The following is a 13,711-nucleotide window of genomic DNA, read 5'->3' as shown; positions in this document are numbered from 1 at the left end:
TCAGTTAATGCAATCTCGTGCATCAGGGCAGACTCAGCGCGCACAAGAAAAGCGGATAGGGTCCCTGCCACCCCTGAGCCCGCCCCCACTTTGCGACTATTCATTTGGGTGAGTACAGTCACAGTTTACTTAATACTTACTCCGCTCGATACGATTACAGCCCGTGGCTGCAAGGAATGCGGATGTTAGAGGGCTAGCCCAGCCCAGACTCTTTCAGGCGCAGAAGGGCCCGCCCTTGGTCCGTGCTGCGTCCTGCGCCGCGGTGGGAGAGGCTCCGCTGTAAGCCCGTTGGCCACGCCTCCCTCTCACTCGCGGCAGCTGCGAGATGAAGCGGTGCACTCTGGGGGTTGAAGTCCTCCCCAGAGTGTATGGAGCAGCGCGGGTGCCGCTGGAATGGCGACGCAGCCCCTGGGATCCTCGACCCACCAGGAGCCCTCCAGGAGGCAGTCACGGCAATGCGGGCAGCAGGTATGGACAACAAACAAGCAGTTAAGTTCCCCATCCATTTTGTAATGGGTTCTGCCCATTTAATCCACCAGGATGGTTTGCTTTTGATCGCCAGGTTTTTGGACCTTTACTGTGGATAAATCTTACCACCCGAGTCACACTCACAGTAATTTCATGGTAAATGGAGTGAGCATGTCTACTGCTTGTCTACTGTATAAGATAAGGTTGTTGCTGCACAGGTAGGATAAGGGGCGCAGGGCTGGTTACATCGAAACACGAGTGCGCATTTGTGTGCAGATGTGTGTAGGCTGCAAATGAGAGACTACTGTTGTGAGCAGCCTGGTAGCTGCACAAAGGTAACCTGCCTATGGTAGTTTAAAACTGCAAATTCAACCTGTCAAAATACCCTTTTTGACAGTCCTAAACCTTCCTTTAAATATTAATATCATCACTAAGTAGGTCATCTTGTTTATAAATGCAGGGTGTATGGGATTAAAAGGCAAGATATGTAAAAGTTAATGTTGACCATATCCGTACAGTGAAATATCTCCAAAAGCTATTTTCACAGTAACAAGGCTGGCTGCTTCTATACGGAAAACACTAGACTAAATGGTTATAAATGCTAAATTCCGATTGGTAATAGGTAGAGGGAAGAAAAAAAAGAAAAATGAAAAAAAAAACATCAAGGACTCGCCGTTATAGTTATCCAATCAAATTTATTGGGGAAATAACATTTTGTCTACCTATTAAGCAACAGATACTTTTAACAAGTTAGCATTTTCCTGCCTAAAGCTTGTAAGCATTCAACTGTCACCTGGCTGTCACCCTGTGGTGGGATGTGGATTGCTTCCAGAGGACAAAGAGCTATGGGTGCGGGCGGCGCAGGCCTTCCCCTGGACAGAATTGCTTGAGGGCTGTGCCCAACGACTAGTTACACTTCAAACGGACTTAACCTATCACAAGCATGGGTATTCGACACCAGGCCTGCCACTGCCTTTGTCCATCTAGTAGGCTTGGCTCCAAAACCAGTGCGCGAGGGGGTAGGGGGGCTCTTCCCAAGAACCTATTTGGAGTAACCACTTCGCTTGTGGCCCATTATCCATTGACACACCTCTGGGTGGGCAATGGACAATATTAGATTGTGCCAGAATTCTGTGCAGGAGGGTTGGGACAAGGGTAGAGGGATGATGTAGCATCCTAGTATTGGTCAGGGGTGCCTGACATCTACAACTTTCCACCCACACTTCTAAACCCCTGCATAAGGGAGGGACAGGGAGTAAGACACTGGACCTACATGGCGACGACAACAGAATCATGGACAGCTGGAAGGGAAAGCCATCTGATGGCCCCTCATGGACTAAGGACTTGGCCTACAGCTGACTACAGGACCAGATGCGTTTTTCCATGGGCAGTGATGCTGGTCCCTTTGTGCCCCCTGAAGACCAGTTTGGGTAAGGCTTAGACTCCACTGCACCCCAGGTGCCCTTCAAAATGCCAGGATGCCAAGGGGACTGTACAGGGCAAAGCAGAGGAGAAGGCTAGTGCAGGGAGCCAGTGAAACCAGCTCCTCGTAAAGTGTGTCCCTTTACAGGCCAGGAATCCTACTGAAAATACTCGCCACCAGAAGCAAAATGTGCCCAAGATCAAGAAAATCAAACAAAAGCAGCCAGAGTTATGCACCTTATAAGAGTGACCATTTTAACCTTCCGACAAAGAGCAATGGAGCGTGCGGGCCTCCACCACCACTTTCAAGATTTTCCCCAGGGAGGGCCAAGCCCCCCGCGGTCAGCACAAACCCCTATTTACATTTCAAATGGTGAGGGAACATGTGATCCAGAATGCCCTGCAAGGGATTATTTGCATAGCTTTCTTTCCTTATGCTTTTCCTTAAAGAGAGGTAGGAGCAACCCACAACAATCTGCAAAAATGCTCTGTCTGCTGCAGGAGTTGCAGCCGAACTCCTCTCCTGCCCCCAGTGATATTTAGAAACATAACCCCCGAATAAGGTGATCCTTATTTGAAGCACTCCCAGAGCTGGAGCTTTTGCCCTAGTGGTTGGTCCTAGTGGTAGCTGCACGGAATGTGACCTGATGAGTGTGAAGAATAACTGACTCATGCCATTGTGCTTTCAATGATTTATTTAAAATATACAATACATTGACAATTTTAATGGCTGCATTTAAAGGTGATTATTGGTATTATGGCGATTTGTAACACGCAATTATAATGGTTATTAATATGGTGACCCTTGACAAAGCCAATAGGCCTGCTGTATTCCAAATGACACCCCCTTACATTGTGATGTTGCATCTGATATAGGTGGGATATTATGTTTTTTTAATTTGGAAGGAAGAGAGAGACAGAGACAGAGACAGAGACAGAGACAGAGACAGAGACAGAGACAGAGACAGAGACAGAGACAGAGACAGAGACAGAGACAGAGACAGAGAGAGAGAGAGAGAGAGAGAGAGAGATATCGGTTCGATCCTCATAGTGTGGGTTAACCTTGACAGAACCATACAAACACTATCTTTGTGAGGATCGGTGCGTTATGAGGACCGGTCCAGTAGTGATGTGTTTATATACTTTCGAGCGAGTGTATCAAAAAAACTAAAAAAGTGCAGTTAGACTTGCTTTATAGCCTACCCTATTATCATCCCGGTACTGGCGTTGTGGGTAGGTGAATCGCCGCGGTCCCCTGCTGGACTTGACATGACTTGTTAACTTGTCCTGAGATCCCTTGTACCGGAAGAGGTGCCATTCTTTTAAGGAGGGAGGTTACCGAACAGCACTACTGGAAAGAGAGGTTGTAATGTTCCTTTTGGTAGTTAGCCATCAGCTGCACCATTTAGTGTAGATAGATTTAAGTTTACATTTTATTAGGTCCTGAAGAATTGCCATGGTATTTTGTAACCAACAGGCAAGAAACATGTTGACCCCACGAGATGAGCATAGCTTCAACTGAACCCTCACATCTGGGGAGCTGCCACTCTACACGTTTTTAATAAGGTAGATTACCATCCTGAATAAACAATATTTGGACTATCTAACCTTTAACACCCACTGCACTCCACCTTATCTACACTTTCACGGCCCACACACCCCACCTCATCATACGGCTTAAGGAACAAAAGATCTCCGAGAAAGAGCCCCTTCGTGGGTGCCCGTCGGGTATTGCACCGCCGACCTGACGAGGAGCAGGTCCAAATGATGAAGCAGGACACCTAGCTTGCTGGGTGTGTGAGGACCCTAGTTCCGCCACAGCGGGATTCCTCTCTCCCCCCTACACACCCCCTCTCCTTCCTGTTTCTTAAAACCTCCACACCACAACTAACCTTAATTGGTTGTTGGCCTTGGCCTTTTGTCGTTCTCTAGGTAGAATCCTTTTAGAGGAACAGCATCCACATTTGCTTTATTGATCTGACTGGGTATTGTTGCTGGACCTCTTTAAAAAGCCCTCTAGTCCCCTCCTTTGATAAACAACTTAATCTTGACAGAACCATACAAACACTATCTTTGTGAGGATCGGTGCGTTATGAGGACCGGTCCAGTAGTAATGTGTTTATATACTTTCGAGCGAGTGTATCAAAAAAACTAAAAGTGCAGTTAGACTTGCTTTATAACCTACCCTATTATCAAAGCGCACGTGGAGCCCTAACTGGATAATGATTTATTGAGTGTTGTTGCGTGCCAGTGGATGGGGAGCTCACACCACTTCCCCCATAGTAGGGATTGGACTATTCTACTTCGTTATCATGGGAGAGTCAAGTCCTACAATGGGATACTTGGATCCCAGTAAGAAAACAAACGAGGACCCTTTACTCGTGCTGGTGTCACATCCTGCACAACTAATAACCCAATTTCTGACAATAGACCCTGACTCCTGGCAATCTTTGGGGAGGGTAAAGCCAGGATGATGGATCAATCCAGCATGAGAAGAAGTAGTCCTCACCTTGCAGTTTAATCTAGAGAAGACTGATTTTAGCCAGCGTTATCACAACTAAATTATTACCACATATTTCAACCCTAGCCAATAAGAACCAATCTGGTTTGGTGCCAGGCCAATCTACTAACTTCAACCTTTAGCGACTGTTCGAATTCATGTCAAATGTAAATCTTGATCTGAATAATGTTGCAGTAATTTAAGAGGAGGATAAAGCCTTCGCATTCCTTACATTCATTGGAAAAATTCATGTTGGGTGGAACTATACATGTGATTGACATTCTCTATTCGCTTCCTCATTTCTTACTATTGAGATAATCTCTTTGCAGTTTATATTTGAAAGAAATAAGCAGAAAAGGGGTGCCCACACTCACTTTGCACTATAAAAGTGTTTCTGAAAGGGGTTCCCCTATCTCCAATTGGTTTTAGAGTAGGATACTACTAGGTGTTATGATCCACCAGACACATGCAGACAAAGGGCTAAAACTGGACAGACAGAGTGTATCTCTGTATGTCAATGTTATGCTTTCATGTGCCAAGAATATACGAACAATCCATATGTGGCTAATCCACAGATGATTCCCAAGGCAACTGCTTTCAGTCCACTACCGTGCAGAAAGTGGGGCGCTAAAGGGCGCCAAGCAAGATGGCCGCACTTGTGTGAGGCTCTTGCTGTTCGGGGGACCATCCTTTCTATATCCTTGCCATCCTGGCCCAAAAACCTTTCTAAATACGGTTCTGATCCCGCTGGCACGGCTGTGCGGCTGTTGCCACCCACAGAAAAGAAATTTGCATCTGGGATTACCGACCTTGAGTGCCGAGCCTGTGAGGCCGCGTTTCCAGTGATGGCGGCTGTGAGCGCTTCTTGAAAGCGCAGACGGGTCCTGCCTGAACTTGCTGCCTGCTGCATTGCCGCCGCTGGGAGGACAGACGTGTGGGGGCTGAGCGGAGATTCTCCTCGCTGTGGCCGCTGTTACTGATCAGTCCTGCCGCCACCCCTGACCCCGGCCTACTGCGATCCCGAGCGTGGCGGCTGGGGAGAGTGCCGGAGGCTGGGCGAGCCCAGCAGCAGGCTCGTAGACATCCGGCGGCGGTGGAGCGGAGACGCCGTCCTGCTGCTGAGCTTGGGGTAAGTGTCCCTATCTGAGAGCCCCGGAGCTGCGGGACGGCCGCTGGAGCACTGGGTTTCTACCAGAGCTCTTGAGGGAGGTAACAGACTTGGCTGCCCGGGGCTCCTTAGTGACGCGGCCTGGTGTGGTGGGCCGGCGCGGATCGGGTGAGGCCTAGACGAGTGAGACGCCCGGGCCTCGCCGAGGGATTACGCCGGTTGGGATCCTGCTGAGTGCGGAGGCTGCGGGGGCTGCCGGGGCTGCCGGATCACTCGGGGGCGGTCTCGCTGCACTTGCCCCCTGCTACGACACCGGGGGGCGGTAAAGCTGCGCCTGATTCACCCCTGGGCCTCGGAGGGCTGTGCATGCTGCTGCTGATGGGACTGATGCCAGACTGGGGTTTGTGACTGCGCTGCTACCGCTTGGATCACCGAGCCCAGTGTAATACTGCATGGTAGGGCTCATTTGAGAGAACATATACGCCCCACGGGCCCCAGCTGTTTCCTGCGTCTTGGAGTGTGTGGATGCCTGGACTGGCATGGGGGCCCAGTACTATCTGCCCGGCAGCACCCTGAAGGGATCTGAGCTTCTGGGGGACGACCATTCCTGGGGCGCTGTTGACTGGACACACAGAGGGGCTCATTATGTTACTTAGCTATATGGCCAGGTGAGCAATAGCGAAGCGCCTACGTTACTGCAGAATTTGCACCAGCCCGCTTCCCTATCTAACTGGAGTTCTGGTCCTGCCATCCCTCGGGGAATATGTTGAGCCCCCGGTGCCCCGCAGAGTTGCATGACACCTCACCGGGCCGCAATGGGGAAACCAGACGGTAAGCAGTTGAAGCTTACATTTGACACCCGGAAAAATACCCGAGCGCAATCGGAACCAGATGGAGACCCTGCTGAGGCTCTGGTCCCATCGACGGTGGACCTGAAAGAGTTGCTACTGGTCATGCAGTCAAGTCTGACATCCATAGGGTCTAAAATGGATTTCATGACGCCCTGATTGGAAGGCCTTACACAGAGGGCGGATAAGCTCGATGACCGATTTACCGAAGCAGAGAGAAAAATATCGGACCTGGAGGATACCTGCACTGCTGCCACTAGCCGTGCCTCAGAGATGGACAAAGTGATGAGAGTGATGGCCGCTAAAAATGAGGCGATGCAAACGCGCTCGCGGAGGAACAACCTCCGCATTCTAGGTGTGTTGGAGACAGCCACTGGGAAGATGGAGGAATACGTTGAATGGCTGATCACACTCTTCGGCAGAGGGGAGTTTTCCACGGTCTTCGTGGTGGAATGCGCACATCGGTCGCTGGCGAACCGCCCTCCTCCTGAGGCTCCACCACGCCCAATTATTGCCAAACTGTTGAACTATCGCGATAGGGCTCTTGCGCTACGATTGCCCAGAGAGAGGGGCCGCCTACAGCACAAGGGGATGGAGATTTCCCTCTACCCAGACTTTACTATGGCTGTGCAAGAACAGAGACGTAAATTTATTCCAGTTAAAAAGAAGCTTCAGCAGCTTAACATACCATATGCTATGTTATTTCCAGCCCGCCTGAAGGTCACCTCCCAAGGCCGACAACACTTCTTTACCAACCCACAGCACGCCCAGGACTTCATCAAGACGCTGCCATGACCAACTGGGAACCGTCCGTCCCAGGAGCGGCAGGAGGAGGAAAACAGAGGCACACCAGACATCGAGTAACATCATCTCACGTAGTCGGTGATGCCCCCATCCAGGTTATCTATTGCGCTAACTGAACAGCTGAAGCCCTCGTGCTCATGGGGATTGGTGACGGCATCATCATGACTCTGTATTCTTACAAAGGCCTTACTTTTGCATGAGAAATTGCCGCACTGCTTCGCCGGACAAGCCTAGTGAATACTGGATTATCATGTTGGCTAGGTGCGGTTGATTCACACTCAGATATGTAGAATTTACCTGCCACCCACGGCCTGGATGCAAGTCTGCTCACGGGCGAAGTGTGAGGCGCAAGGAACAGTAACAATCCGTAACTAAAATGAAACTATTTTAGGTTGGAACCACCTTAGTACACTTGCGCTGCCTCCAATAATGCATTGCTTCTTATGAATTAGCTGTGAACAATCCGGTGGGACACACCTACTGATAAGCCGAGATGGACTAATGATCTTCTACCCGAACACCCTCGCGAGGAGCACCTGGTCGCCCTCTGGCTGCCGCCCACCAGGTGAACCCTAATATTAGACTTTTAATAAAATGTTGGGGAAAGTATCTACCCGTCCCCAGTTGGGACTAGGGATTGAGGGGGTGGAGGGGAGGGGGGGGGGAAGTATTTGGTACGGCAGGTTAGGGTTGCTGTTGTGGGCTGGGGGAGGGACCACGATCGGTTTTTCAGTTTATTTTCTGGTTCGGCACTGTGCTCGTTGCATATAGGGATGAGTTCTCATGGTGTGCTGTACACTATGCTTTACCAAACGTCACTACTACCCGTGTGAAATCACGCCCTGATAAACTTCAGTATACCTTTTTAACATGGAATGTACGAGGCTTAAGCAATCCCCGTAAATGCTGTCATATACTTGCATACCTTGATCGCTATAATGTTCAATGTGCTATGCTGCAAGAAACACATTTATCCCCCAACTCATTCCCCACTTTTGCCAAGCGCTGGGCGGCCCACAGAGGTTTCTCTTGCTACTCCTCCTACGACCGGGGCACTTGCATCCTGGTCAAGCATACACTCCCGTATACCCCCATTGGATGCTACGTTGACCCGCAAGGGCGATACACCATTCTGTGGGGAAGATTAGTCGGGCAAACTGTCACACTGATATCTTGTTATGGTCCAAATACGGATGACCCAGAGTTTTTTCGGATATTGTGGGGGAAGGTACAGGATATAGGCACGACACATCTAATATGGGGGCAGATTTTAATGTAACAATCAATCCACATCTGGATAGGTCCCACCCACAATCACATCATTATACAGCTGCGCAGTCAGCCCTTAAACACATAGTCGAGGAACATGCTCTCACAGATCCCTGGAGGACACATTACCCACTGACTCGCCAGGGCTCCTGCTACTCTTCGGCCTATGCTTCCTGGTCGTGCATTGATTACTGGCTTGTCGATCGGGGACTGGCACTTTGGGTATCGCATACGTCTTACCTCCCCCGCACATACTCTAACCACTCTCCTGTACAGCTAACACTTACCCCGGTGCAAGAGGAATCTCCATATCTTTCCTTGCACCTCAACCCGCAGTCGCTCCTGGAAGATTGTATTTAAAGCTGAACTCGAACAAGAGATATCAGAGTTCTTTGCCCGTAATACTGGCTCTGTCCCCCAATACTCTACCCTTTCGGAGGCTTTTAAAGTGACCATCCGTGGAATCTGCATAGCGAAAAGTGGAGGGGTTATAAAAGATATTCATAATACGCTTCGCAGGATAGAATCAGAAATAAAGAGTATCGAACTGGCCATTCAAACCGCACCTTCGCCGTCATTGCGAGCACATTTGCGTACACTGATTACAGACTATCAAGATACTGCTGAGTGGGAATGCAAATTTAGGGGTAAATATCATAAAGCCTGCTGTTACGGAGAGGGCAAGCGACCTGGGCCTCCTCTATCCGACCTTCACGGTTTGCCAATACTGTCGCAGAAATTGTCGAGGAGGACGGGTTAACACATAGGAGTCCCTCAGATATACTAGAGGCGTTTAAAATGTTTTTACACAACGCTGTATTCTACGCATCGTCAGGCTCCGGTAGACTTCGCTTCATTTTTTGAGGATACAGCTATAGCTTGGCTGGGTGATGGCCAGAGAGAGTTCCTCTTGGCCCACCATAAGGATGAGGAAATGATCTCCGCTATTATGCAATTACAATCTGGCAAGGCTCCGGGCCCTGGCGGCCTAACGGATGAGTTTAATAAATTATAGCGACACCTCATTATCCCGATATTGCGGTATGTATTCGAAGAGGTCAGGGAAACCGGTATCCTGCCCCGATCGATGCGCGAGGCACTTATAATATCACTACCTAAGCCAGGTCTCTCTTATTAATGTCAATGCTAAAATCCTCTCCAAACTTGTCGCTAATCGTATTAGTCCTCTTATGCCGGTGATGGTCCTCCCGGATCAATCCGGGTTTGTCCCGACAAGGAGCATGGCCCACAACCTGCGTACCTTATTCGCGCTTCTCCATGACATAGATCCAGAAGCGGACGCGGCGGCCATTTTCCTTGTAGCCACTAAGGCATTTGACTCCCTGGAGTGGGACTACCTCTCGTTCGTTCTGGTGCACATGGGATTTCCCTCCCCTTTCCTTGCCTGGATTAATCTGCTGTATACGGGACTCCGAGCCACCGTAATGGTGAATGGGATGCATTCCTCTTCTTTTTCGCTGACCAGGGGCACTAGGCAAGAATGCCCAATTTTCCCTCTTTTATTCGCTCTTGCCATCGAACCCCTTGCCGCAAAAATACGACAACATCATCGTGAATATGCGATCATATACCCAGAAAGGCAGATCCTTATTTCATTATATGCGGATGATATTACTTTATACCTGCGTCAGCCGGAAATAAGCTTGAATCCAATATTGAGGCTCTTTATTCTATTCGGGGAGATATTCGGAGTCAACATTAATTGGGGCAAGTCCCAAATTTATCCCCCAACTGCCTCCACTGCTAAATTCCAACACGATTTTCCCCTCAAGTGGTGTGACACCACCCTCACCTATTTGGGGATCATACTCTCTCGCAATCGTGAAGAACTCATGAGGGACAACTATGGGCGGGCGCTAGATTCTATTACTGACAAAGTTACTGGCTGGATCGCGATGCCCTTGTCAATGGCTGGCAGAGCAGCGTTAATCAAAATGGTTATCTTGCCCAAACTTTTGTATTTATTTGTAAATATCCCATATGCCCCCAGCCGTCACTTCTTCTCAGAGATTAGGACCCAACTAATACGACTTGTGTGGGGGGGGGCAAGCAAGCCAGATTAAAATGGGATGTTCTCACGCGCCCTTTCGATGCAGGTGGGTTCTCGGTACCGGATGTCGAATTGTACTTTAGTTGTGCACAGGCACATTATGCCGCGTACTGGATGAAACCCCCCCCTTTTATGCCCCATCTGGTGATAGAGTATGGTTATATGACCCCCATACCAGGCACGGCCTGAGTGGTTCAGAGATCCCGCGACACCTTGTGCACACTACCGTTCAGTCCACGGTTAGTGCGTGGCATGACCTTGCCAAGGCAACTCACTGCACTTTACTATATTCCCCGCTCCTGCCTCATTCTGGACGACAGGACCTCCCGGTTACGCAGGAAGGTGGTTGCCGCCGGCTCCTCCGTAAACTCTCTATTCATACTTGGGGACACCACTATACAAGGGGGAAGTTTAAGGCCAAGACTTCTTCAAAGATATCAATCCCACCCCACTGGAACGCTTTTATTATATTAGATTCCTCACAACTGCCACACCTACGTTCCCTCTTGAGCTTCAGGTTATGCTCCCATTGCATGTTTTATTGCAACAGGAGGCCCCCGCCCACGTGCTCTCGTTTCTGTTTAGTACTGTACAAACTAATGGGGAGTATGGGGTCCCTCTAGCTCGCACCAGATGGGAGGAGGAACTGGAACACCCCCTCACGGAGGAATAATGGACATACTGCTGTAAGCAGACTGGAGTGATCTCTGCCAGCAGTAGGTTTAGAATACATTACAAATATATTCATGGATTATATTACACACCAGCGCTAATGTATCGGTTGAAGATCCGAGATAACGACTGCTGTGATAGGTGTGGCCGGGAGGGGGCGGACTTTAAGCATTTAGCTTGGGATTGTTTGCTCATACATAGCTACTGGGGAGAGGTACTTGCTGCATTGGACCTCATGACAGGCCTACATATTCCCAAAGATCCCCTGACTGCCCTGCTGGGCTATACTGCCTCTGTCGCTGCCAAAATACGTAAATACACCTCCCTGCGCTGCTTCTTGCCAAAAGGAGAATTGCCTGCAAATGGGGAAGGGGTAGAGCGCCGAAATTCAAGGCTTGGATTCAGGATCTTATTTATTGTCAGCAGCAACTCCACACATATGCAGATCTTCAACCCCCCTCATCACGTCCAGCAGACATATGGGCCCCCTTGCAAACCTATTTATTGGAACATCCCATCGATACAGGACGCGGAAACCACACGAGAATTGAATACAAGCCATCTGTAGAATTTGCTTGAGCCTGCACACACTGCATACGGTAGAGTAGGGGATAAAACGGGGCGGCGCTCCTGAAATGATTGGTTAAAAAGCCTCGTCACCTTAGCCACACCCTCTTAGAGCACAGTGCCTTAGTGGAACCATTCCATGGTTATGTTCTTGTTGATGTACTTCTCAACTGCTTGCACAGATGTCACTGCCTACATAATTTAAAATCTCCATCAACGCGGCCGGCCCGGAAGGGTTGTAGGCGGCTTGCTGTGTATCCCTTTTCCCTTCCTGTATTGAACAATCATTTGCATTTTTGAACTGTTGCCTTGCTGGCCAGATAGTGGTTGTAGGCAGTATGCTAAGCTGTATACCTTATCCTCTTTATTGCACTTCATAAAGGTTTTAATTAAAAAAAAACTTTTTTAAACTTCCGTGCAGAAAAGCAAAAGGTGGAACCTCTCACACTCCCATTAATAAATACTGACCACACCAACGATACTATCCTTATTAGGTTAAATGATTGAAGTGCATACGATGGGCAGTTGCACTCATTTGTATAGCAATAACTATTCATATGTCTTAGGGGCATTGGAGTATAGGGTGGACTGCTCAGACCCATATCTTTAATTGATAATTGAGAATGTCTCTAGAGTAAAAACATTTTCCATAGGGCTTGTGTGTTTTGATGATCCCTATTGTCCCTCTAGCATACTTTTTAATAAACTGTCTAAAAGGGGTCGGAGGGCTAATTGTGTATGTTATGACATGAGATCCTGACTACCAGTGAGGGTTTTATGCCCATACATGCAGTAGTAATTTACTTGACCTCACGAGAAAACATAGCCAGGAACTTGTGAATGTAGTCCTGGAGAGGGCTGTGGGGTTCCCAACCCCTTTGAACATGTGCCTGAATGGCTCCCGTCCAAGTGCCTTAGGAGTTTTTATTTGTTATAGTCCACACAACTGGCTTAATCACAAAGAGATTACAGTCTACTAATCTCTTTCTTTAGCATATACCACCCACAGCCTTAAGTCTTTCTTCCAATAACTAAAACAACGATGTGGAGGGGTTGTGACCGTATCTCATGAAAGATACTTTAGTGGAGCATAAGTTTCTTTCTGAAGAGACAGTTATTAAGATGGTCTGTACTCCAACGACAGTAATATTTTGGAATAACAATAATGAAGACGAAACTCCAGCCCAATTTTTCAGAACTTGAAAAGTACGTTTTATTTTCCCAATCACGTTCAAGAGCCGCAAATAAATGTAGTGTTGTGCCTGCACTGCATTACGAAATTGAAGGAGAACAAACTCGTTATGTGCCTCCAAAGCCCTGTTACTCATGGTTAAGAAGTATCGACTGAAGCTTGGTGTGCTCTTACAGGTGTGATGTGGTGCTCTACATTGTATATCACACAGTAGAAGTACACACCATTGCTATGCAAAATATGCATACACACATGCTAGGTTACACAAAATGGATATAAACTTCATGAAAATCAGTCATAGATGTAAAAAAGCTCTTTTGTACTTTTTTTATGTACACTTTCTTACAGGAGGAGGCCAAGGCATATCCAACATCCTGTATGGTGAAATGCAGAGCACTCTGATACCCTTTCATCAAATCCGTATTTCAATTGCACTACCTATATATGCTAGAAAAGACTTCCTGAGGGATTAAGCCTCTGCTGACATTTGAAGATGTTACTAAGGGTAGGACAATTATTGTTAAAGGCTATTGCTTTCAATGTCGTTTACACAAACTCTAGAGAAACAGGTTTAATTGCATGCTGCAGTTCCTCACTGTAGATTACTTCAGGTCTTAAAAGAAGAATCACCCTTGCCTTACCGACAAGGAGGGACCAGGAGCGGATGCTGGGAGCTCTTTTCAGATGCAGGACACTGCCTGTGTGGCTCTCCACCTGCATGTACATCTTCTGCAAACTAGGCAAACCTGATGAAAGAACAAAATCAATTTAGTTTGTGCAGCATACATTT

At 48.2% G+C, this 13,711-nt stretch overlaps 1 protein-coding gene across 2 annotated transcripts in view; it reads right to left on the bottom strand.

Annotated features, from left to right (window-relative positions):
* CYBC1 (cytochrome b-245 chaperone 1) overlaps nucleotides 1–13,711 on the bottom strand; it is a 102,550-nt gene that overhangs the window by 50,493 nt on the left and 38,346 nt on the right. For both annotated transcript variants that reach the window (XM_085616855.1, XM_085616856.1), the window contains exon 2: nucleotides 13,563–13,667. In XM_085616855.1, coding sequence (XP_085472981.1) covers nucleotides 13,563–13,647 — 85 coding nt within the window. In that variant the 5' untranslated portion in view covers nucleotides 13,648–13,667. The remainder of the gene's footprint in view (nucleotides 1–13,562; nucleotides 13,668–13,711) is intronic.

This window comes from Triturus cristatus, chromosome 7, assembly GCF_964204655.1.
Source record: "Triturus cristatus chromosome 7, aTriCri1.1, whole genome shotgun sequence".
NCBI lineage: Eukaryota > Metazoa > Chordata > Amphibia > Caudata > Salamandridae > Triturus > Triturus cristatus.
This window is presented reverse-complemented; position numbering and strand designations above follow the sequence as displayed.